General features: G+C 42.6%; 1 protein-coding gene across 13 annotated transcripts in view; it reads left to right on the top strand.

The window, feature by feature from the left end:
• AAK1 (AP2 associated kinase 1) overlaps positions 1-26,130 on the top strand; it is a 121,465-nt gene that overhangs the window by 89,367 nt on the left and 5,968 nt on the right. For 4 of the 13 annotated variants that reach the window (XM_044279272.1, XM_044279273.1, XM_044279274.1 and 1 more), the window contains 2 exons: positions 2,178-2,279; positions 6,285-6,395. The exons of 3 other annotated variants lie outside the window; for them this stretch is intronic. In XM_044279272.1, coding sequence (XP_044135207.1) covers positions 2,178-2,279; positions 6,285-6,395 — 213 coding nt within the window. Of the gene's footprint in view, positions 1-2,177; positions 2,280-6,284; positions 6,396-14,207; positions 14,313-19,228; positions 21,786-26,130 lie in introns of those variants that run through there. 6 more of the 13 variants (XM_044279282.1, XM_044279283.1, XM_044279284.1 and 3 more) reach the window with 3 other exon arrangements.

Here is a 26,130-nt window from a genome sequence, read left to right as displayed (position 1 = left end):
TCCTCAATGAGAGCCTGTGCTTCCCTGAGCTGGATGTGAGGCATGTCATTCATCCAGCCAATACGCTGCTATGTATTGATGAGGAGTAAGAACCCCCAAATAGTGCTGTCTAAGGATAGGAGCTTGTTTGGCTACTATTTACCCATGTAGAATGGCCATTTAAGGCCATCAGTATCAGTTTGGTGGAGGTGCAACACCCGGGACCCCCACTAATCAGCTGTTTGAGGAGGGACCAGTGCTTGCAGTAGCGTCTCGGCCTTCTTGCAGCTTTTCCTAGGGTATGTGACGTCACGTTCATCAGTCATATGGCCTGGCGTAGCTCAGCCCCATTGAAATGAAGGGAGCTGAGCTGCTATACAAAGCAAAGCCGCTGTACAATGTACGGTGCTATTCTTGGTGAGCAGGGAGAAGGCCACTGCGCTACTGCCAGTGCTGGTGCCTTCTCAAACAGCTTATTGGCGGGGTCCCAGGTGTCTGACCCCCTCTGATCAGATACTAATGACCTATCTCCATACACCACTAAGTCTCTTCAGTGAGCCAGTACCACCCCAGTACTGCATGAAAACACAAGTAGTCTTAAAGAGGTTGCCCAGGCATATTAATCTACCTAATAGAGTATGAAGAGATGCAACTGTAACCTAGGTAGTCTGGCTGGTGGGGCAGCCATCTGATGTCCAGTGAGTGTTCGGCATGAGTCTCTTTGTAATTAATGGGTCCCTTTCTAATTAATGCACAATAGGTCATCAATAGTAAAATTCTGGATTACCACTTTAAGGAAAGGTTGAGTTTCATTATAAAATGGTTTCCTTGTTCATGGTGCAGGGATCTATTATATTTTTGAGGGAGAAAAAAGACTGCTAAGGAAACCACGATGTTTGGCCTAAGTCTTCAAATCCTTATTTCCACCATGCTGGTTGTGAGGTAGCCAGAGTTGTAATGTTGTTTATTATCATGTTTATTATCATGGCACTCAAAGAAAAATTTGGAAATCACGGCCGCTTTCTGGATTCTCTTAGTTTTGTGTACAAAATGTGTTCTTTAATGCGTTTTAATAGTCGCTTTTCATAGACGTTCCTCGATGAACAGTGCCTGGAGGGACACGGAAATAAAACTAACTGTACATACCAAGGCTGTTAATACTTTCACTCTGGTCCCCACAAATGCAATTTCCCAAGGCGCTCTGTATACTAGGTCCTTAACTTCAAACGAAATACACAATGGCTGTATGTTACTGGGATGTACAGGAGAACTTATTAACATGATAATCCCTTCTGTGACATCACTTCCTGCTCTGCTGCAATTGGCTGGAATTGTACCTCCCAGACTTCCTGCTCTGCCCATCCACTGCACATAATACTTGTAAGGGCTCATTCAAACGGCCATATGCTGTCCGCAAAAATGCGGATCCGTTTTTTTGCGGATTAGATGCTGTCCTATTCATTTCTATGGGGGCCCTTTTCTTTCATTGCACAGCTCAGCAAAAAAATTAAACATGTCCTATACTTGTCAGTGAAAATCAGGACATGGCCCTATTGAAGTCTATAGATCAGCAATAAAACGGAATGCAATCCGTTTTTTTTCTTTTTTTTTTTTTGCGGACATGCTGAACTGTCTGCACGGATCTGCATTTTTGCGGACACCATACGGCTGTCTGAATGAGCCCTAATACTGAGAGCTCTCTGCCCCCAGTCAGCTATTTCTTTTTGCTTTCTGGTCCAAATTTGAAGTCTTTGAGGTGCAGCTTCCATCAATAGCAGTGATGTCGGACAGGAGATTGTTTTTTTTTTTTTGAGTGCACCAGAAAAATGGAGCACAATTTGGGGTTTCAGTGACCTATAATACGCAAGTCAGATTCGCATCAGAAGAGATCTTAGCTGGGGTATGTGAGCCACAGAACCCACTATTTTGAGAACTTAAGGGCTGCAGCTCTGGTTTTCTGAGCTACATTGCTGTGGGATTGCTGAGCTGACAGACCCTTAACTGTATAATCCATGAGGCATTATAGAGATAGCTGTATAAACTGAAGATTATCTGTGTGGGATATGCAACTGCTAATCTCTAATACTGAGTCTGGTCCTGAACCTTTGGGATTTCTCATGTGTTTCATTTCTACTTTTGTCATCTACTCCCCTCTTCTACTTGGTGACCTCCACTTCTACTATCCTTCACCATACAAGGGAAGGCAGAGCCTGTGGTGGAAAGCCTCATTCCTGGGCTGGAGCCTCCCATGCCTCAGCGCCTCTCTTCCCAGGCAGACTCCATTACATCAAATCGCACAGGTTGGTGCTAGATGTTGTCGTAGAATAGTCAGCTTTTTCAATATGGAGATGCTGAAAGTTTTTTTGCCAAGGTCATTTCACTGAAGGATCAGCGTTCTCAGAAATATGTGAATAGATGATTGGCACTCTATCTCCGGAATCACAATGGGGCATATTGATAAAGAATATATATAATAATAAAACACATGCTAAAATATAATCAATGAAATATAAACTTCTACCCAAGATCCCGATCCCTCAGCAACCAACTGTAAGTCAGCGGGTTTATACCCAAGTGCATGAGAAAGGGGAAACTGTTGTTATACACATATGAATGATCGCAGTCACAGCACCAGCAGGGATATTTGATAGGTCTCAAACAAGTGAGTATTGATGAAAGATGTCTCTGATAAGTAAGCCTTACCGTCAATGTAACCAATATACATTATATACGCTACAATATATACTTACCTCAATACCTTAATATATAAACAAATGAAAGGTCACAAGGACGGACATTGCCGCATCAATTGATTGCTGTTTGTCATCAAGGGACCATTCAAAGGATACATATTCTATCATTTGGGGACTATTCCCACTATATACTGGATTATTCTCATCCATACTATATAGTGTACGATCAGATACACTACAAGTTCTATACTACTTCTATGAATTTTTTTATATACTGCTTTTTTATATATTAGGTTTATATTTCATTGATTATATTAGCGTGTGTTTTATTATGTTGGGTGGACAATTTAGAATAAAGTATATATACTTTATCCCTGTTCTCCATTGTGATTCCGGAGATAGAGTGCCAATCATCTATCCACATTGATTTGTTTGTGTTTGGGTGAACCATATTGATTATTAGAGCACCAATTCCTGATAGTCAGACAGTGAGCCATCCAATCTCTTTTTATTTTACTTTGATTTTGTTCACAGAAATATATTTTGAATGATGTCATTAAGCTGGTCTATATACCAAGTGGTGCTCTGTCTTCAACCATTTCCATCTCGCAATCTCCGTTCATACACTTGTCATTTTGTATAGTCATCTGTGAAATGTATTCTTTTTTTTCTTAACTAACCACTGACTTTTCTTGCCTAACTACTTACAACCATTTGTTCCTGTTGAAGATAGACCTAGGAAAACTGTAGGCCCACCTTTTCCTCAAATGTGCAGGAAGCGGCTGCCTCATAAGCTTGACACTGCTAGTCTAAAAAAGGATCAAGCATAAAGTATATTTCCTTTTGGTTCATTGACTGCATGTGAGCCTCTGACAGCCCAAGAAGATATGTTCTGTTACACTTTGTCTCCCTGTTGTAGGGGAGCCTTAAAGACGCATGCCAGGATTTTTAATCTTTGCCTATATCGTGCAGGAAGACCTGTCTTATTTGGTGTGCCATTTGTAGGTTGTCTGCCATCCTGATCCCCCCGATATGTTTTTTTTTTTTCTAATGAATCCTACATTTCCCATCACATCTGGCTTTGCAGAGACAAAAGGGGCAGAGTCTCACTGCACTGCTCTGAGTCCTTTGTAAGGTCAGCCAAATTAGTGACACAGAGCTGCTGTCCCCTCACACTGCAGGGTCACCATGTTTTCCTATGTCATGCAGTTTGAGCCTGTCTGCCCTATGTGTCTTGTCATCTCTCTTTAACCTGTCAGCTCTTACAAACCGGAGGCAGGGAGACTAGTCTGAAGCTACATATCATAAAACTACACTGGAGAGTCAACAAACACAGATGGTACAGGAAGTGTGAGTCAGGAGGTTTATATGGCTGCAGCTAATCACTGTATACATTCACCTGCTCTGTATCTCCACTTCTGTTCCTTTAGATAGGGAAGACATTATTGGGGTCAGTTATCAAACTGGTTTAAAGTAGAACTGGCTTGGGCTACTTTCACACTTGCAGCAGAGTGAACCGGCAAGCAGTTCCGTGGCCGAACTGCCTGCTGGATCCGGGAAAACGTATGCCAACTGATGGCATTAGTAAGACTGATCAGGATCCTGATAAGTCTTAAAAATGCCTAATCAGTAAAAAAAAAATGCATTGAAATGCCGGATCGGTCATCCGGCATTTATTTTTTTCACCTTTTTTCGGTCTGCGCATTTTGAATGCACTAATACATTCCTATGGGAAAAAACGCCTGATTCGGCGTTCAGGCAAGTCTTCAGTTTTTTTCGCCGGAGATAAAACCGTAGCATGCTGCGGTTTTATCTTTTGCCTGATCAGTGAAAATGACTGAACTGAAGACATCCTGATGCATCCTGAACGGATTACTCTCAATTCAGAATGCATGGGGATATGCCTGATCAGTTCTTTTCCGGTATAGAGCCCCTGTGGCGGAACTCTATGCCGGAAAAGAAAAACGTTAGTGTGAAAGTACCCTTAGTTGCCCATAGCAACCAATCGGATTACACCTTTCATTTTTGACAAAATGAAAGCTGGAATTTGTTTGCTATGAGCAACTAAGCCAGTTCTACTTCACACCAGTTTGATAAATGACCCCATAGATCTTTAACAGAATACAGAGATATACAGAGGAACACGAAGGGTGGAGAGGGGCGGGGCCTGAGAGCTGCCAGGAGAGATTTGATTGGTGATGATGTCATCCTGTAGTTTACAAGAAGTCAGCCACGTGGGGGAAGAGACCAAATTCCTGTTTACACATTAGCGTAAGCTCTGAGCTGCTGGTCACATGTGAGGTCACATGACTAGATTCCCATTAGGGGTGGGCGATATAGGCGATATGCAATATAAATTTGTGCCACGATATGGATTTTGAGCATATCGCCTATATCGCCATGATCGCGCTCTCTACGCGAACCATCTTCTGAGTCGGCACAGAGGAGAAGGAGAAAGTCCCTCCCTCCCCACTGTGCGCGGCTGCCGCTGACAACCAATGAGAAAAGAGGAGGGGAGGGACTGACAGTAAATCATTGAGTTTTCACGATCTCAGTGAGCGCGTGAAAACTCAAATCCGATGGTATATTCTAACCCCCAGGCGTTCCCATGGTGACAGGGACGCTTGCCTGGGGGTTAGAATATACAGGGCCACGCCGCTGACAGTAGAACATTTAAAAACGAATCAGTAACTTTATTAATTGGTGATGTCTTTACTGTATACCTTACTCCGTCTTAGCTCCGGTAACAGCAGGCAGTGCAAGCGGGCGACGCTCACTCACTGACGTCACGCGCCTGCTCCTCCCACTAGGCGGAGCAGGCGCGTGACGTCAGTGAGTGAGCGCCGCCCCCCGCACTGCCTGCTGTTACCGGAGCTAAGACCTAGTAAGGTATACAGTAAAGACATCACCAATTAATAAAGTTACTGATTCGTTTTTAAATGTATTCCTGTGAGCGTCGGGGAAGGTGAGGATCTGTGGATGGCACTGTTTAGGGGAGGGGGGGGGGGATCTGTGGATGGCACCGTTTAGGGGAGGGGGGGATCTGTGGATGGCACCGTTTAGGGGAGGGAGGGGGGATCTGTGGATGGCACCGTTTAGGGGAGGGGACTCAGCTCCCTGCTGTTGTGTGCACAAAGCACAGGGCAGCAGGGAGAGTGTAAAGTCCTATTCACCCTAATAGAGCTCTATTAGGGTGAATATGACAAGGGTTCTACGTTCTAGCCCTTAAGGAGGCTAATAGTTATTAAATAAAAAGTAAAAAAAAAAAAAAAAAGTTTAAACACGCCCCCCCAAATATAGAAAACAATATATCGCGATATATATATCGCACATGCTTAAAATTATATTGCAATATAGATTTTAGGCCATATCGCCCACCCCTAATTCCCATAATGAAAAGGCTAAAAATGTATTGATGCATCTGAGTTAGGGTGTAAAGAATAGTAGTAGTATGCCATAGGAGTATTTGCTCACATTTCCATACTGCATGGAATTTATACTGAATCCTTCATTCCATCATTTTATTCCATAGCAAGCCTGTGATTGCCTAGACTGACCTCCATGCTTCTAACACTTTACCTTCCTTTTAATGCTGCTCTCTGGAATCTCCAGACTCCCTCACCGGTGAGGACTCTTTGCTTGACTATTCTATTCTGTCTAACCCCGCGGCCGACCTCCTTGATGAGTTTGCTCCAGTAACTCTTTCTGCTCCAGCATCTGCAGGTAATACTGAACATTCTGTGGTATCGTACTGTACTTTTACCTTTCATATTTGGTATATTCATGCAGTATTTGTGTGTGTGTGTGTGTATATATATATATATTTGTAACGCAACACTTTCGGTTTTGCTTCCATTTTGCATGAGCTGAACTCAAAGATCTGAAACATTTTCTACATACACAAGACCCATTACTCTCAAATATTGTTCACAAATCTGTCTAAATCTGTGTTAGTGAGCACTTCTCCTTTACCGAGATAATCTATCCCACCTCACAGGTGTGGCATATTAAGGTGCTGATTAGACAGCATGAATATTGCACAGGTGTGCCTTAGACTGCCCTCAATAAAAGGCCACTCTGAAATGTGCAGTTTGAGAACACCGCACAATGCCACAGATGTCGCAATGTTTGAGGGAGCCTGCAATTGGCAGGCTGACTGCAGGAATGTCTACCAGAGCTGTTGCCCGTGCAATGAATGTTAATTTCTCTACCATAAGCCGTCTCCAAAGGCGTTTCAGAGAATTTGGCAGTACATCCAACCGGCCTCACAACCGCAGACCACGTGTAACCACACCAGCCTAGGACCTCCACATCCAGCATGTTCACCTCCATGATCGTCTGAGACCAACCACCCGGACATCTGCAGCAACAATCGGTTTGCATAACCAAAGAATTTCTGTACAAACTGTCAGAAACCGTCTCAGGGAAGCTCATCTGCATTCTCGTCGTCCTCATCGGGGTCTGGACCTGACTGCAGTTCGTCGTCGTAACCGACTTGAGAGGGCAAATGCTCACATTCAATGGTGTCTGGCACATTGGAGAGGCGTTCTGTTCATGGATGAGTCCCGGTTTTCACTGTTCAGGGCAGATGGCAGACAGCATGTGTGGCGTCGTGTGGCTGAGCGGTTTGCTGATGTCAATGTTGTGGATTGATTGTCCCATGGTGGTGGTGGGGTTATGGTATGGGCAGACGTATGTTATGGACAACGGACAGAGGTGCATTTTATTGATGGCATTGTGAATGCACAGAGATACCGTGATGAGATCCTGAGGCCCATTGTTGTGCCATTCATCCACGACCATCACCTCATGTTGCAGCATGATAATGCACGGCCCCATATTGCAAGGATCTGTACACTATTCCTGGAAGCTGAAAACATCCCAGTTCTTGCATGGCCGCATACTCACCGGACATGTCACCCATTGAGCATGTTTGGGATGCTCTGGATTGGCGTATACGACAGCGTGTTCTTGTTAGTGGCCTTGTATTGTGGGCAGTCTAGGGCACACCTGTGCAATATTCATGCTGTCTAATCAGCACCTTGATATACCACACCTGTGAGGTGGAATGGATTATCTTGGCAAAGGAGAAGTGCTCACTAATACAGATTTAGATTTTTAAACAATACTTGAGAGTAATGGGTCTTTTGTGTATGTAGAAAATGTTTCAGATCTTTGAGTTCAGCTCATGCAAAATGGGAGCAAAACCGAAAGTGTTGCGTTTATATTTTTGGTCAGTGTGTGTGTGTATATATTCCATTCTGTTTTTCCTGTAAGACCTAGAAGTGAAGCTCTCACTGTCCATACATAGGGTGAGCAGTGGGTTGCATAGTGTGCAAATTATGAATACTTCCAAAATGGAGATCTCTAGGCACTGTTTGCTGCTCGTGCACTGCCCTCAAGATTGGCCAAGGACCAGGTGTGCCAGCCACCACTGGTGTCAGAGATACCTGTCTATCCGTTTTCCCTAGTGATCATCAAATGCATAATAAGATAAAGAAACACTACAGGCAAAACCAACATATTGGAGGAGCTTTACTAAGCTAAATGCGCCAGAATTGTATGTACGAGTGGATATACCATGTACATTTATGTGTTTTAGACATTTAGTGTCTCACAAGACAAGGGGATGTGGCTTGTAGGTAAAATGGGCATGGCTTAGCTTAAAAAAGGATTCAACTTTAAATGCCACACCGTGCAGAGTAATTTTGATGCAACATAAGCCAATTAATAGGTGGAGTGAAGTTAGACAAAAGGATCTAACATGTCTAGCAAGATGCACCAAATTTATTATACAGCATCAGCCACGGTGATAAATTTGACACATATTTATCCTGTCTGGTCTAAGTTTACACTGTCTAAATATTCCACAGGATTAGTAAATCTACCGCATTGGTTTACCTCTCGTGCAGGGCCTGAGGAGGTGGTGACACCTAAGAGTGAATCACTAGCTGGGGATAACTTAACTGATCGTGAGGGTCCGACCGGTGGGACCTCCACCGATCCTGAGGAAAGGGGTCCCAATCCCCTATCTTGATGGAGCAGAAAGTCGTCCATGCTCCGTGCTGCTTCATCCATTCTCTGTGGGACTGCTGGAATTAGTCAAGCATTGTACTTGGCTATCTTCAACAGTCCCATACAGAATGTAACGGCAGGGCACATGCTCAGTCTGCTGTACGTCGGGATGGCGCAATGGGATACTCCTCATGATTACTGGAGGTCCCAGTGATTGGACCCTTACCTGTTAGTTGGTTATTCCCTACCCAGTGGATAGAGGATAACTTTTTATCCTGACACAACCCTTTGAAGAAAAGGAAAATCTTAGGTTGGACCTTGACAGAGGATTCTCTGTAAAACCATGTTTCATTTTTAGATTATGACTTTGAGACAGTATTTCTCTGTGGGCTTCTGAGGATTTATTTTTATCTTGGCATCTATAGCATTAGATGGTTGTTTGGCTTTTACATTAGTGCATCTTTAATTATTTATCAGTCTAAATTAAATGTAAAGAAATGTGCAGAGGAAGTGTACCCGTCCCCATCGTCTCCAATACAGGTTATATACACATTCACCAACAAAGCTTTATTTATTGGTCCAACAACTCTAAAAACAAGCAACTAAATTAAAAAGGTTGTAATTTAAAATTTCCTGTTTTTGCTTCTATGTAAACTATGCATCTCTATGGTAACAGACAACAAAACGTCTGTGGCATATGATCCTACATGCAGTCTCATACTTCTTTCTTAGTTATACCTTACTTTTTGCTTCTGTACATCGGTGGGCTAACCAGAAGTAGAGGAGAGCTGGAAAGGGAATGTGACTTCAGGATCAGACTGCACAAGGTTTGTTTGTTGTCTGTTACCATGGAGGCATATTCCTGTAGAAACATAGAAACAAAATGTTAGAACATTTTTAATCAAGATCTATTACAAGGTTGTTTTGTAAGTTTTTTTTTAGTTTTTTTTGGATGCGTTGTGACTAGTGTTGAGCGAACTTGTGTTTTAAGTTCGGCGTCTAAAATTCGGGTTCAGGTTATCGAAGTATCCCGTTATGGATTCCGCTACTACGAACTAGAATTTAGAATCCATAATGGGATTCTTCAATAACCTGAACTCGAGCTTTAGACGCCGAACTTAAAACACAAGTTCGCTCAACACTAGTTGTGACAATTGTGAAGGTGGACATGACTTTACTCATTATTAGACATTGTGTGATATAAGTTGGGTCTTTTGGAATATTCCCTTTTTGATAGTAAGTAGTGAGCCGGATGATTTCATACATCCAGCTTTTTGTTCATGCGTCTTTTATTGCAGCTTTCATATTAACGTTTTGGTTTTTAAGTGATTTATTTCTGTACGTTTTCAGCAACAACATTTAAGGCTCCATTCACTCGTCCATGGAATGGGTCCGCATCCGTTCTGCAATATCCGGAACGGGTGCGGACCCATTCATTCTCAATGGGGCAGGGATGGATGCGAAGAGCACACAGTGTAAAAAAATACAACATGTCCTATTCTTGGCTGCAATTGCAGACAAGAATAGGCAGTTCTATGGGGGTGCCGGCCGGGTGGATCCCCAATACACCACGGACGTGTGAATGGACTTTTTATAGTAACTTGTTTTGAACTGTCTCGTGGCCATATAGTTGTTTGGTAAAACCTACAAGTAGCTGGTGCAGTAGTTTTCTATTACATGTAGTTATATCACTGCATGCTTGTATGTATTATGTTCATGTATGTTTGTGTTATTTATGAGTGTTAAGGCAAAGTAATATTGGTTTTATCCTTAAAAGCCATTTAGAGGCCGACAGGCTTATACAAAGCTGTCCATAGAGTTTTGAGAGTGGAATCTACTTATAATCAAATGTCTGTGGGGCTTGCCAGAATCGTATCTGATGGTTGGCATCAAGGGAAACGTAGATTGGCACGGGCTGAATTTTCCAGATTGTTTCCCAGAGAGATAAGAGGATGCTAGAAACATCTACTGCCACTTATCTCCCTATTCTATTCAAATAACCTGCATGTTCAACCAAGCTGCAATTTATGGGAAATTGATATCAACCAAGACGTGGTTTGACCAACAGCTTTCTAATGTTTTTCACCAACAAGCGATTTTAGCATCATCAAGTCCATGTCACATTGGACCTGATTCTGTAGAAACACCGCCCATAGCGTTCTCATGCTGCATCTCCTCTAATGTGAGACTGTACGGTTACGTATATCGCTTGAGTGACATATCCTGTTGTCCAGTTAAGACTAGCCATTTTCATATAGAGTTAATAGTGGGGGGTCTAATGTTTAGTATCTGCACCTCTTACAAAGTGTTGGAGAGTGTTGATGCTGCAGGGAAATGGAACACTTACTGACCCATTTCACAGCCTTCAACGATTTTGGAGGCCACTGAATACAGTGATAAAAATTACTATGTTCTGATTATATATTGGTGTGCACAATTTTATGATCTAATTATATCATCGTTATCATCCCCCCCCCCCCCCCTCTCCATTAATAAGAATAACGTTTCATATGATATTATACAGATATAATTTTATTGGCCATTTTATCGGCCATCTGTTCTCTATAACGCTCTTTTTCTGTGACTTGTGATTACCAAGCATATAAAACCTTATTAGTGGAGATCCATCATAGACTGTCCATACACATCATGTCATTCCCAATCCTGACCTCTTACTAAACAGATGTTTGTTTGTTTTTACTTTAAATTGCGTAGAACATTTCCTTAGTTACTGGCTATAAGAATAGGTGGATATACAAATATCCTCAAGATGAATCCATGAGTTCAATATATGTTTAAAAGTCCAAAAATGTGATCCTTCCTGGCCTGGCATCCCGATTAGGTCATATAGCTCCCATGTACCCTCAGAGAATGAGTATTAAATATGTACATGTATAAAGTATACTGCATAATAAACATTGTCCTAAGGAATTATATGAATCATTAACCAGAAAGCTGCTCCAGGAAGGATCCAACTTTTTGAACTTTATGCATATAATGAAACAAGACCATTTAATTGGTATCCACAGCAGCAGCCCCCTTACAGAAACACTGCTAAACTGCATACAACGGTGATCCTGATACATACAGAGCTAAACAGTCCTGTTGTACTCTTTATGTGTGCTTGGTGCCATAAAATTCAATGACATTTAGCCTCGATTGGGACAAATTTTGCTTGTCTCTGTATCAAAAATCATTTTAGTAATTTAGGGTAAATTCTCAGCAAATTAAGATTCTATGAAAACCTCATGACCACAAATCATTCTTTGATCGGATACATTTTTATCAGTTCAGTATTTTTTATTAGACACATTGGTTATCTGTCCAACTGTTTTAGGAATAAATGCTGTGTTATTTTGCATCACTTTTCCTGGTGTTTTTTTCCTTTTTTTTTTTTTTTTGTGGTCCGATGCTTACAGTAAGTCAAATTGCCCAAAAAGTTTAAATTCAAGGAGTTTGTACAAGCCCAAAAAAGCATGTGTTGGGGTACTTTCACACTAGCGTTATTCTTTTCCGACATTGAGTTCTGTCCTAGGGGCTCGATACCGGAAAAGAAGTGATCAATTTTATCCTAATGCATTCTGAATGGAGAGCAATCCAGGATGTCTTCAGTTCAGTCTTTTTGCCTTTTCAGGACGGAGGTAATGCTGCGGTTTTATCTCCGTCCAAAATTCCGGAACGCATGCCGGATCTGGCATTTTTTCCCCATTGACATGCATTAATGCCGGATCTGACCTCGAGTGTTCCGGCAAAACGGATCCGGCATTGCGGTCTGCGCATGGTCCGACTGCAAAAAAAAAAAAATGGCACCGGAGAGACGGATCTGGCATTTCAATGCATTTGTCATACGGATCAGGATCCTGATCCGTCTGACAAATGCCATCAGTTTGCGTCCGTATTGACGGATCCGGCAGGCAGTTCCGGCGACGGAACTGCCTGCCGGAATCATCTGCCGCAAGTGTGAAAGTAGCCTTTTATGGGTTTGTGCAGCCTGTTTATATTGATGACCTATCCTTATGACAGGTCATCGGTATCTGATCGCTGGGGTCCGACACTTGGGACCCCCACCCATCAGCTGTTTGACTTGTAATTAGTCAGAAGCATTTCTCTGGGGGATTTGGCATGATCATATATTTCGTGGTCATCCATTGACTCCCTAGTCATCTTTTATGATACTTTTGCTGCAGGGAATGTGAACATGTTGGCATCTCCCCTGATGGTAGCAGCTCAATACTGGAGTTTCTAGCAGAATGGCCCCTGACGATCATAGGTAGTCTGAGGGGGACAAACCTTTTTCTAGTACTAGTGAGAGGGAATAAAAATGAGAATTTGAAATCTACAGTAGAGAATTAGGCTCTGTTCACACATAGCTTCTGTTTATGACCACTGCTTGTTTTAGCTGATGGACCCCCAATGACTTTAATGTGGGCTAATGCGGTTTTGATATTTTTAATAGCAAGAATAACTCTGCAGACTGCATTCTTGCTGCTGGATAAACCCAAACGTTGCATGAAACCTGAACAGCATGTGTGAACAGAGACTTTGTTAATGGAAGAAACAGCATATTGGTGAGAAGAAACTCCCCTGTGTATGAAATGAAAATCTTATGACCATATCATATGACAGATTCTATAAAAGGTTATTCCCGTCTTGACATTTATGACATATCCACGTGACCTCTGGCACTAGCACCTACTTTGAGAGGAGGCTGTATATGCACAGCTCGCTGCCTTCACATCTATGGGAGCTCTGAAAATAGCCAAGTAAGTGTGCTTAGCAATTTTTTTGGAACTCCCATAGAAGTGAACCTCTTCATTCACCATAGTCGTAAGAGAAGGGTCTGGGACCCCAGTTCTTGAGATAGATGTGGATTCCAGAGGTGGATATGCCGTAAATGTCAAGATGGGAATAACCCCTAGGGTAGGTTCACATCTGCACTAAAGGTAATCCAGTAGTCTGTTCCAGCAGAGCATAGCCGGATACCACCAGATCCCTGTTGACTATAATGGGAACCAGTGGCTTTTAGGCATAATTTCCGGCTTTTGGCCGGACATATACAGCTGCATGCTTTAGTAATTGTCCGGCCAAAATTTGGCATTTATACCGAAAAGCCCGTTATAGTCGGGTGGTATCCAGATTGGGTAACTACGGTAGTCTGTTCCTCCATACACAGGTCAATTTGCCCCTGATCTGATCGCAATTGAACCAGTGATGCCAAAAACAGAATGATTAGCAAAAATGAGTTATCCAGATTTCTGCATGTATAGGTTATCAGCAGGATGCTCAGATTTACGTAAATATCAGATATTTCATATCATAAGCAGAAACTTTCTTATGCCAGAGGGACCTGCTAGAGAGAGACTGTGCCCATCACCACACACTCCCTGCCCCCCCGGCCATCCCCTTGTGTTATTGTTCCCTTAGATCTCCCCTTGCTTGGCTCTGTGTAAATTGCTAACCGGCTTCTCACTTTCGCTGTCTGAGCTTCCCGCTTCTCTCTTTCTCCTCCGCACGCTGCAGATGATACTAACCTTCTAACGGGCTTTGATATCCCGGATGATACAGAAAAAAGGGCTGATGATGAGTTTGATCCTATTCCGGTACTGGTTTCCAAAAACTCCCAAGGTAAGACAGAAAAGGGAGATGATCAGTGGGTCGAAGATTTTATTGGTGCAAACAATCATACGCAGAGCTGATTCTGTTCTGGCATTAAGGGGTTAAAGCTAAGCATTGACTTATTCTACTTTTAGTTGGATTTGTACCTTTTAACTAAATTGCAAGTTGATTTATAAAAAAAAAGTGCCACAAGTAACATTCACAGTTATAAGACACGGGCGAGACCTTTGTGTCTACAAGGCCATGTTATAAACTAGAATTAAGTGAAGTCATATGATTGATTCCCTAGGACAGTCATGCTCAACCTACGGCCCTCCAGCTGTTGCAAAACTACAACTCCCATCATTCCCGGACAGCCTACACCTATCAGCCTACAGCAGAGCATGGTGGAAGTTGTAGTTTTACAACATCTGGAGAGCCGCAGGTTGAGCATCCCTGCCCTAGGATGTTGTCTCGTAGCCTTCAAGCATTGGCCCAGGCCCAAATCCTTCCTCTGTGTATTGATCAATAACATTGACGGTTTACGTATTGTCAAAATATTTGTGAATGTTACCTAATGCCTTTTTTTAATATTTTTTTTTATATTGTATCAACCTGATCTTATTGGTACATTTTTTTTCATATGTTTTGCTCAGCTTTCTAAGGCTACTTTCACACTAGCGTTGTTTAAATCCAGCATTCAATTCCGACACCGGAACTGCCCGCCGTATCCGGAAAAATGTGTGAAAACGGATTACATTTGAATCCTGATCAGGATTTTGATCACAATGAAAAAATGCATTGGAAAAAACGGATCCGCCATTTATGGACTTTAACTTTTTTTCCCCACATTTTCCGGGTTTAACATGCAAAAGCCGGATCCGGTTTGACTGAACACACGGCGCCGGATACAGCGTTAATGCAAGTCAATGGGAAAAAGACCGGATCCGGCGTTCAGTCAAAGTGTTCAGGATTTTTGGGCGGAGGTAAAGATACAACATGCTACGGTTTTCTGAAAAGACTGAACTGAAGACATCCTGATGCATCCTGAACGGATTACTCTCCATTCAGAATGCATTGGGATAAAACTGATCAGTTCTTTTCCGGATTTGAGCCCCTAGGACGGAACTCGCCGCTGGAAAAGAAAAACGCTGGTGTGAAAGTACCTTAAGATGTCATCTCATTCAATGAGAAAACATCTGTGAGATTTAAGATCCAAGATGCCACCAGTTTCCCTCACCAGTGCCTCCTAATAAAATGCTGTCCACGCTGGTCAGGGCTTCCCGTTCTCCAGATCGGTTTAATGACCGGACATCAGTATTGGCATAAGCCCTGCATTTGTGGGCCTCTAGGAAAAAGTTATGACAAAAGCCAAAATGACAACATGCAAACCAAGTTGTATATAACTGGTGCCACCCTTTGTTAGAGGTATGGACACCTTTTGGGGCAATTTTTTTTTTTCTCATTTCATTTTTCTCATTTTGTGATACAAATAATTTTTTTCAGTTGGTCTTTATTAAAAATGTTCAGCCATTTTTTTTAGATACAGAGGTTAAAAAAAACAGTCTGTGTGCAGAGTATCACTTCTCAGTCCCGTCAGCTTACAGCTCATGAGAAGCCTTATCTCTGATCTCCTAATCCCATAAACACTCATTTAGGCTATATACTTATCAGTTTAATAAGAGTTTAGCTATAATGGATACTTATGAAGTCAGGAGATCAAGCCTTGAGGCGTCAGCTGACAGGACTGAGAAGTGGTACTCTGCAAACAGACTTGTTAACCCCTGTATCTCAAAGATGGCTGAACTTAATTTTTTCAAAATAGTCTGTATAAAAAAAAAAAAGTTCAGCCCATAATGAGTAAAATGCAATCATAAAAAAAAGCCCCAAAGGTCTCCATAGCCTTTAAGCACTGGCAGAAAAAACTGTCTAAAACAGTAGGTATGACTTTTTGCGCCGCTGAAATCAACTCGCCTGTCTCTACTTTATTCTGCCGTTAGTATGGACAGCATAAAGTTGATGACAGGTTCCCTTTAAGTCTGCCTGTATGCCCATGATGCCACCACATGGCCTCCTCTAGAAATAAAGCTGTAGGGCTCTTTCACACTTGCGTTGTCCGGATCCGTCGTGTACTCCATTTGCCGGAATTACACGCCAGAAAAACGCAAGTGAACTGAAAGCATTTGAGGACGGATCAGTTTTCAAAATGCATTCAATGTTACTATGGCAGCCAGGAGGCTATTAAAGTCCTGGTTGCCATAGTAGTAGTGGGGAGCGGGGGAGCAGTATACTTGCAGTCCGTGCGGCTCCCGGGGCGCCCCATGCGCATGGATGACGTGATCCATGCGATCACGTCATCCATGCGCGTGGGGCACCCTGATGTCACTCTGAAGCGCCCCGGGAGCCGCACGGACGTTAAGTATACTGCTCCCCACTACACTTTACCATGACTTTAGCGTCCCGGCAGCCATGGTAACCATTCAGAAAAAGCTAAACGTCGGATCCGGTAATGCGCCGAAACGATGTTTAGCTTAAGGCCGGATCCAGATTAATGCCTTTCAATGGGAATTAATTCCGGATCCGGCCTTGCGGCAAGTGTTCAGGATTTTTGACCGGAGCAAAAAGCGCAGCATGCTGCAGTATTTTCTCCGGCCAAAAAACGTTCCGGTCCGGAACTGAAGACATCCTGATGCATCCTGAACGGATTTTACTCCATTCAGAATGCATTGGGATAATCCTGATCAGGATTCTTCCGGCATAGAGCCCCGACGACGGAACTCTATGCCGGAACAGAAGAACGCATGTGTGAAAGAGCCCTAAGGCCCCTTTCACACGGGCGAGTTTTCCGTGCGGGTGCGATGCGTGCGGTGAACGCACTGCACCCGCACTGAATCCTGACCCATTAATTTCTATGGGACTGTGCACACGAGCTGTGATTTTCACGCATCACTTGTGCGTTGCATGAAAATCGCAGCATGCTCCTCTTTGTGCGTTTTTCACGTAACGCAGGCCCTATAGAAATGAATGGGGTTGCGTGAAAATCGCATGCATCCGCAAGCAAGTGCGGATGCGGTGCGATTTTCGCGCATGGGTTCTAGGTGACAGTCTATTCACTGTATTATTTTCCCTTATAACATGGTTATAAGGGAAAATAATAGCATTCTGAATACAGAATGCTTAGTATAATAGTGCTGGAAGGGTTAAAAATAATAAAAAAGTTAACTCACCTTCTCCTCTTGTTCGCGTAGATCCCGGTCTGTTCTTTATCTGTGGGCTAAAGGACCTGTGGTGATGTCAGATCACATGCTCCATCACCATGGTGATGGACCATTTGATTGGAGCATGTGATCTGACATCACCACAGGTCCTTTAGCCCACAGCTAAAGAACAGACCGGGATCTACGCGAACAAGAGGAGAAGGTGAGTTAACTTTTTTATAATTTTTAACCCTTCCAGCACTATTATACTAAGCATTCTGTATTCAGAATGCTATTATTTTCCCTTATAACCATGTTATAAGGGAAAATAATACAATCTTCAGAACATCAATCCCAAGCCCGAACTTCTGTGAAGAAGTTCGGGTCTGGGTACCAAACATACGCGATTTTTGTCACGCGAGTGCAAAACGCATGACAATGTTTTGCACTCGCGCGGAAAAATCTGGCATTTTCCCGCAACGCACCCGCCTCTTATCTGGGCAAAAAACATGACGCCCGTGTGAAAGAGGCCTAAGTGATAAGACCTCCTTTGGAGCATGATTTATTTATTTTTCTATTGGATTCATGTGATGCCCAATAGAAAAAAAAAAGCTACAAGAGGGACCCAGCGACTTCTAAATCTTGAAGCTGGATGAAACCTTTACAAAGCATGGGCTCGGTTTGTATTTTTGAAAAAGAAGAGCTCAATGTATCTATTAGTTTGAATCCTAAAAATACATTCATTTAGAGGGAGTCTGTCAGCAGATTTACCCCTTTTTAACAGTTGCCATACCGCTGTAGCCGCAAAACAGATGATTAACACAGTACCTTTATATGCTTTGGTGGACTTTTAAATATGCCAAAAATGAACTTTGATGAGGGCTCGCAAGTGCCCAGGGCGGAGTCCACCGTGTTGGAGCCCAGGCAGCTCTGCCTCTTCGGCTCTTATCCCCGCCCAGCCTCCTCCTCTGCTCGCCTATCTGTTGTCTCTCTCCCTCAGCGAGATCCCGCGCCGACGCGATGACTTGCTTGGTCGGGGCATGCGCATAAGCTACTGCGATGCCGTGTCAGCAATGGGCATGGCAGTGCGCATGCCCCGACCAAGCAAGTCATCGCGTCGGCGCGGGATCTCGCTGAGGGAGAGAGACAACAGATAGGCGAGCAGAGGAGGAGGCTGGGCGGGGATAAGAGCCGAAGAGGCAGAGCTGCCTGGGCTCCAACACGGTGGACTCCACCCTGGGCACTTGCGAGCCCTCATCAAAGTTCGTTTTTGGCATATTTAAAAGTCCACCAAAGCATATAAAGGTACCGTGTTAATCATCTGTTTTGCGGCTACAGCGGTATGGCAACTGTTAAAAAGGGGTAAATCTGCTGACAGACTCCCTTTAAGGTAAAGCTCTGTATAACCAGCTGGTAAGTCTGTGAATGTATTAACCCCCTATATGCCAGAACATATTGCACTGCTTAACTCTACCTGCTTAAAAGGCAAATTAATTGTAGTATTAAGGTCCGTTCACATTCAGCATTTTAATTGCCGACGCAAATATTTATCCTTCTCCCCTCTGAAATCTGTAAAAAACACAAAGGAGATTGGCTTTAAAAATGCTAGATGTGAACAAGTCCTGGTGGCTAACGTATGTATTACTGCTGTCTCTGCCCCCTCTCATTTCTGCGCTCTCACCTTTTGCTCAAGCTTTCTCTGTTTTTTCCAGACACCTACTGATTCGCTCTCTTTCCCCCACTTTCCAGGTCCTCACTCTAATAACAGCAGTGGGAACTCTGATTCCAGCCTACCAAACATGACCAGGTCACTTCTACTGGTGGATCAGCTCATAGACTTGTAAAGGCGCACATGCTAGCGAAGCCCACTATCCTCCCTTCCCCCACAGAGGAGTAACCCTGCATATATATATAGATAGATAGATAGATAGATAGATGTACATCTCTTTATTTTTTATTTAGACCTTCTGTGCACATCAGTATAGTGTGGATCTGCTATGGAGCCTCTGGCTGACTCTGAATACATATCCTTACCGCCTTTTTCTTATTTCGTCGTGTACAAACTGCTTCCGTCTTAAGCAACAGAAAGACCTGTGTGGTGGAAGGACTGTGCGAGATGGACGACTGAGTGTCGGGTGGGAGGTGAAAGAAAATCCGTTGTGCTTAAGCTGTGGAAATGCTATTGCTCCATGTTTCTTGTTCAGTATACTTCTGGATGTACTGGAAGAAAATTTCTGCAGGCCTCTAATTTGTCACCCTGAGATATTCGGGACGGAACATAACTCCTTCAGGAATGATTGTATAGGGGAACAGCTTGTGTGACCCTTTGACATTGAGGATTGCAATGCTATCGATCTTGCCTAAACTACTCCGTGTTAGTACTCCTATCTCAGGAAGCAGAGCACATTAGGGTTTCTGCTTAACAGAGTTCACCACCCAAATTTATTTTTAGAAAAATCTGATTAATAATGTAGGCTCGGATGGGGAATGGCATGGCTTGACATGAGTAATGTGAGACAACAGGATGCTATGGTACACATTCCGATAGCTAAAGCCTTTTAAATAGGGTTGTCAGGCAGCATATATCTACCAACTGGTCAAGACTGATACTAAGTTTAGGATTAAAAAAAGGGGTCACAAAGGCTTGCCTTGTCCCTGTATCTTGTAATGCTAATCAGATTTTTGTAAGAATAAATTGAAGTGGAGACCTTTAGAATTTTTGTGTTATCGGCGGCTGCACAACCCGGCAACAGCAGTTCTTGGAACCTAAGGAAAGGTGTCCTATACCGCACACACAGTCCTAAACTGAAAACTCAAGGTATCTATGAAGTTAATGGATGTATGTCCTCTACTTTGTTACATATGTGCTTTTCTCTCGGTACCTCTGTTTCCTCTGACATATTTGATGAAAGAATAAAGAAAAGTATGTCAGAATGTATTACTTAGTGCTAGTAAACCGTGGAGATTCATAGACTGATGAGCTTAAAGTTTTTTTTTTCGAGATTCCGATCCTCTGGATAGGCCATGCGTATATGATCGGTAGCGTTCTGACACCCTGGACCCCGCCGATCAGCTGTTTGAGAAGGCCCAGCGCTAACAGTCCTGGGTGTCGGACTGCCACCGATCATATACTGATGGACCTATCGAGAGGAAAGTATAAAAATCTCAGAAAACCCTTTTAAATGAAGTGAGTTTGTAATAATTTGCTTTTATGACATGTCAGTGTGCCATGTCACAATGGTGGAGACCTATCCGCTAGTCTCAAGACCCAAGGGGGGATAGTTCCAATTCCATTTTCCATTAAGACTATTCATAGGAAGCCTTTCATTGATCTTCATGCACAGTTCACAACCAAATCTCTACTGAAGTTGGGGGACAAGGGGGTCCATTCTTGGCCCAGCTGCCAGACTTCCACCTTTTTGACTTTTATGACTTATTTAACTGACTTGTCTTGAAAGGCAAATATTATAAAATCAAGTCTGGTGCAATAGATTTTGTCATATGAAAGACTCAGAACATGAGAGGTTCTGAAATCACTGTATAATATATCATATTGAAGCAGAGTATATAAGTATATAGGCCTTTATGGTAAGTGGCAAGCCGTGTGCATGATCTAATGAGTGATATGTATGATGTATGTCGTGACGGGAATGGTTTACCAAAGCTTGCTATGCAAACTAGACCTCTTCTGTAAGCTTACGGTTTACATTGCACATGATTTGCTTAAAAAGCATTGGTTTCATCGTTATATAACAAGTATAAGAGGAGCAGAAGGCTTCATTAACTTTTCTAAATATCAATTCTTGAAAGGTAGCATGAGGTTATGAAACTTAAGAACTTTTTGAGTCTGCAGTAGACAGGTTTGCCTTTTACTTGTGTGGAGCATGATTTTTGTGCATAAAAAATAACTCCCTGTATATTAGGAGATCTGTATAAAACACTATAAAATATGAAGGGTGGAAAAATGAGTGCGGTTTTGCCTCCCTAGTAATTTCCTGAAGCCATGGACATCATTAAAGTTTCCCGTGATGGTTCAACATATTTCCCTGCCATCCGTTTCCATGAATGGGGAGGATGCAGAGACTCCTTGTCCTACTTGCTTCGACTTTTCTGTATGGAGACTAAAACATTTACAAGACAATATCATAGCCTCTAAGAAGAAGATGTAGAAAGGCAGCTAAGGCTGTAGGCTGTATGTCAGAAAATTGAGACTGGGACAAAAGTCTGCTCCATAAATTGCAAATGGGGCATGAGGAGTCACAACATCCAGTCCAATCAAGGTAGATGAGCTCTTTTCTTACTTTTTTTGATCCAGAAGAAGTTGTAAGACCTCTAAGGGATGACTTAAATAATTCATTCCATGGCGATCTGACTGGATCAACAAATTATACAATGATCAGCTCACTACCTGTCTCCAATCTGTGCTTGGGTTCTTGGGAAATCAATCTTCCAAAACTTCACAAGGAGAGAAATGTCCAGCACTAAATCCAGATTCTTAGTAAAATACGTAAAAATGTATCAAAGTCTTTCAGATTACTGAATCATGAATAAGGTTTCCAAAATGTGTATTATGCGTTTTGAATTACTGAATCCAGCTAATGAATAAGGATTCAGTAATCCGAAATGCATTGACCTGTCTTTGGGGTTCCTGTTTTTGTGTTATCGATTTTGTGAAGATTTAAAAAAAATATTTTTTCTCCAAGAATACGGATTTGGTGCTGGATATTTCTCTCCTTGGGAACAACTTTAGACACTTCACTGCAGCTTACACTTACACTTGCACTTCACTCCTAAGATAATTCAGAAAGAAACTGTGGGACTCGCTCTTTGTGGCATCCAGTTTGGTAGTTGAGGACTCCATTTGGAATGTCATAATCTAAATGGGGCATTTCTCAGATGCCGTAATCAGAGTGCACTTTTCTGGTTCCCCTTAAAATGAACAAAAAGGCCGGCGGGGAAAAAATAACTTTACGAAAGTGTTCAAAATAGAATATCACAGTGTGCAATGTTGTAGAGTAGATGCCAAAAATATGCATAATGTCACTAGCAAATGGGCAAAACCAGTCATTCTGATATTGTCTTACTTCAAAAATTGGAGACCTTCATCTATTCACATTGCAGGCTGTCCCTGCATAAGATATCAGTCTGTGGATCCGCCATCTCTTACATTGCACTGGTGACCTGGACCTCTTTAATCTACAAGGGGGATACCCGCGTGAGCCGATATTCTATTATTTTTTTTGTTATTTATAATAGTATTTAATGCTGTATCTGTGAGTATGTGTGTGTGCGTGCGCGTGTCCTACAAGATCAGTGTAACTTTTGTTAGTGCAGATGTCCGTGAGAGTTTCCTATATATCTGTACACTGTACACAAGATGTACAAGTTGTTGGGTGGCCTATCTCTGTATGTCTCCGGGAAGCTCTCCATGCAATGTCCTGGGTTTTGCTGTCTGTATATAGAATTATAAGCCTTTTAAGTCTGTGGGGATCTCCTCTGTATAACAAATTTCTACCTGTTTCCAATACACTGATCTTACTTTATTCTTCTGTATTGAATGGAAAGGGGGGAAAAAAAAAAGGTTTCTCAACCCGAGAGCATTATCATTATTGTAGGCAAAAAAATATAAAAAATCCTTTAGTGAAGTGATTGGTAGAATTTTGACTTGTGTATATATAAATATATAAATATATTTTAGTTCATGCTCCTCTCCCTACTTCAGTTCAGATCCCTCCAGGTCTCTCCTATGTTTTTCCAACAAAAAAAAAGTATAAAAAAAATTAAAGTAGAGATGGAAATAAAAGCAAAAATATGGCATTTACAACCTGCACATTTCCTGATTGTATAGTAGATTCCAATCTATTTCTGTGAATTAAAGTATTTTAAAGAATGGCAATGGCCTTGGACTTGAGTGGTTTTAATTATTAAGATTTATGCGAAGTTTCTTTTCTACAAGGGCTGATAACACCTAATATTAATGAATGCGGATGGTGATAAAATAAAAATCATATTCAAGGTTTACAAAATAAAACTAACGAGTGTCTGTCTGTGACACTGTGGCAACACTTTCTGCCCCTGTGTTCTGGCAGCTCAGTGTCATCATAGGGACACTGGGCATCAGCAACTACAGTGTTTCCCCCGAAAATAAGACACTGTCTTATATTTATTTTTCCTCAAAAAAACACACTATGGCTTATTTTCAGGGGATTTCTTATGGCTTATTTATCAGGGATCCTGTGAGAACTGGGTCCAATCTGCACACTGGTGCTGAGGAGACTCTTGCTTTCACTTTCTCCCTCAGCTTGCTGTGCTCAGAACGACCGGGACCTGACAGGGCGAGCCGACCGTGTTGATGTGGCTGCCCGCAACTCTCTCGTCACCTACAGATGTGGGGCAGATGAGACAGCAGCTGTCACAATGGGGTACAGTAGGCGAGACAGCACCTACAGCGGCTGTCACGATGCGGCAGATGAGAAGGGCTGCCCGCATCGTCTTTACCGCTCTGCGCCGGTACATAGCCACGCCCATCACTATGGCTTATTTTCGGGGTATGTCTTATATTGAGCATATAAGCTGCAACCCTGCTACGGCTTATTTCATGGGTATGTCTTATTTTTGCGGAAACACGGTAGTTGGATCTCTTCTTACATATTCTTACCTGTGATAGAAAATTTAAAAGTTGAATTCCAACAGATTGCTACAAGTTCTTCTTCATTTCCTTAGGCTCTCCTTTAAAGGACGCGCAGGGAGAGCCAAAATTGTTGACGCAATTTTGTTAAAAGGGTTCTCCCAGGATTTTCGTACTGATGGCCTATCTTCAAATAAGATCGGCAGGAGTCCGACTCTTGGCACCCCAGCCGACCAGCTGTATGAAGAGAGTGCAGTGCTCTGTCAGCGCTTAGGCCTCTTCCTAGGCCAGTGACGCCATGTTCATTGGTCACATGGCCTAGGCGCAGCTCAGTCTCATTCATGTGAATGGGCCTGAGATGCTATACCAAGCACAGCCGCTATCAAATGGACGGAGCTGTGCTTAGTAAGCTGCGATGAGGCGACGTCGCTCACTGGAGATCCAGTGACTGCCATCGCTTCCTCAGACAGATGATCGGCAGAAGTGCTGGCAATTAGATCCATCTTTTATTGAACACCTATCCTGAAGATAGGCCATGAATATCAAAATCTAAGAAAACCCCTTGAATATTACATTTTTCTTTATCGTTCCTCCCGCACTTTCATTTATAGCAGGACATAGTCACATATTTTCCTTATCTGGTTGCAATCTATACCATTGTCCATCCTGGTCTTCTTGTTTCATCCACAAGATGGGTTCTTTACAACCTGGTCAAAGCACAAATCTGTCTCCTGCAGTGTACACATTCTAGAAAACAACCAAAACAGGCTTCCGCCCGGCTACTTTCCACTTCCTGCTCCGTGTTCAACCAATCACTGGCTGAGGTCAGCCACAGCTGTGGCCAATGATTGGCTGAGCGGGCGTTTCTTGTTGCGAGTAGGGACCAGAGCAAAAACTGAAGCATCAGGGCAATAGGTAAGGTGAGTATGCTTTCTTTTTATTTTTAAGCCCTTGTGAGTCAAATCAATACTACTAGACCAGGGATCAGCAACCTTCCGCACTCCAGCTGCTGTGAAACTACAACTCCCAGCATGCCACATGCTCAGCTGTTCTAACTCCAATAGAAGTGAATAGGGCATTATGAGAGTTTCGGAACAGCTGGAGTGACGAAGGTTGCCTATCCCTGCACTAGACAGTCCCATGAAGCCTTCTTTAGATAAAACTAGAAATCTCTTCATCTATGTTTTCATAAGGCCTTTTGCACACAACTATATCCGTATTGCGGTTCGTAAACCACAGATCCGCAAAATACGTGTACCTTCCATGTCCAATCCGCATTTTTTTTTCTCTCCCATCACTTGAACGGACTATTCTTGTCTACAACACGTACAAAAATAGGACATGCTCTGTAATTTGCGGAACGGACATACGGATGCAGATGTGGGAAGCCCTTGTACTGTCCATTTTATTTCTTAAATTTAATAGATCCGTGTTCAATTTGTAAAAATGCAGATTGGATACGGATGCAAAGTGCAGTAGTGTGCATGAGACCTAAATCTGATGTCATTCTGTAACCTCTTCGAATGGTTTTCTGTCAAGAGCCACAATGTCATTTACAGCACTTGTGGTGCATCAGTCCCATAGCAGTGTAGTGTGAAAATCTGTTGAGGATCGTTCAGGTCAGTAACAGTTATGCTGTATACGAAAGGTCTCGTCCTATAATACAATACACAATTGCCATGTGCAGAAAATACCAGGACAGGTGGGTTTGCGTTCATGATATCAGTAATCACTGGATAAAGCTGAGACTTCTCTCACAGTCTGGTGTGCATGCACATGGAGACTCCAGATTATTCTCTCTTCTGACCTCATCTTCTCATAGCTACTTCTTAGCATTTCTTCCCAAATACTAATTACCTGCAATTCCTAACTTCAAGGTAAGCTTTCTTCTTTGAGTGTTATGTTGGTTCCTGTGTATTATACATCAACTCCTGGCTTCACATGTAATGTGTAGGATGATGAAATGACCTTTAAACTCTTCCATAAATTCCATAATTGTGACCAGTGAAACCATCCAAAATCT

Source organism: Bufo gargarizans, chromosome 2 (assembly GCF_014858855.1).
Source record: "Bufo gargarizans isolate SCDJY-AF-19 chromosome 2, ASM1485885v1, whole genome shotgun sequence".
NCBI lineage: Eukaryota > Metazoa > Chordata > Amphibia > Anura > Bufonidae > Bufo > Bufo gargarizans.
Note: the sequence above shows the minus strand (reverse complement) of the source record. Positions and strands in the feature narration are given on the sequence as shown.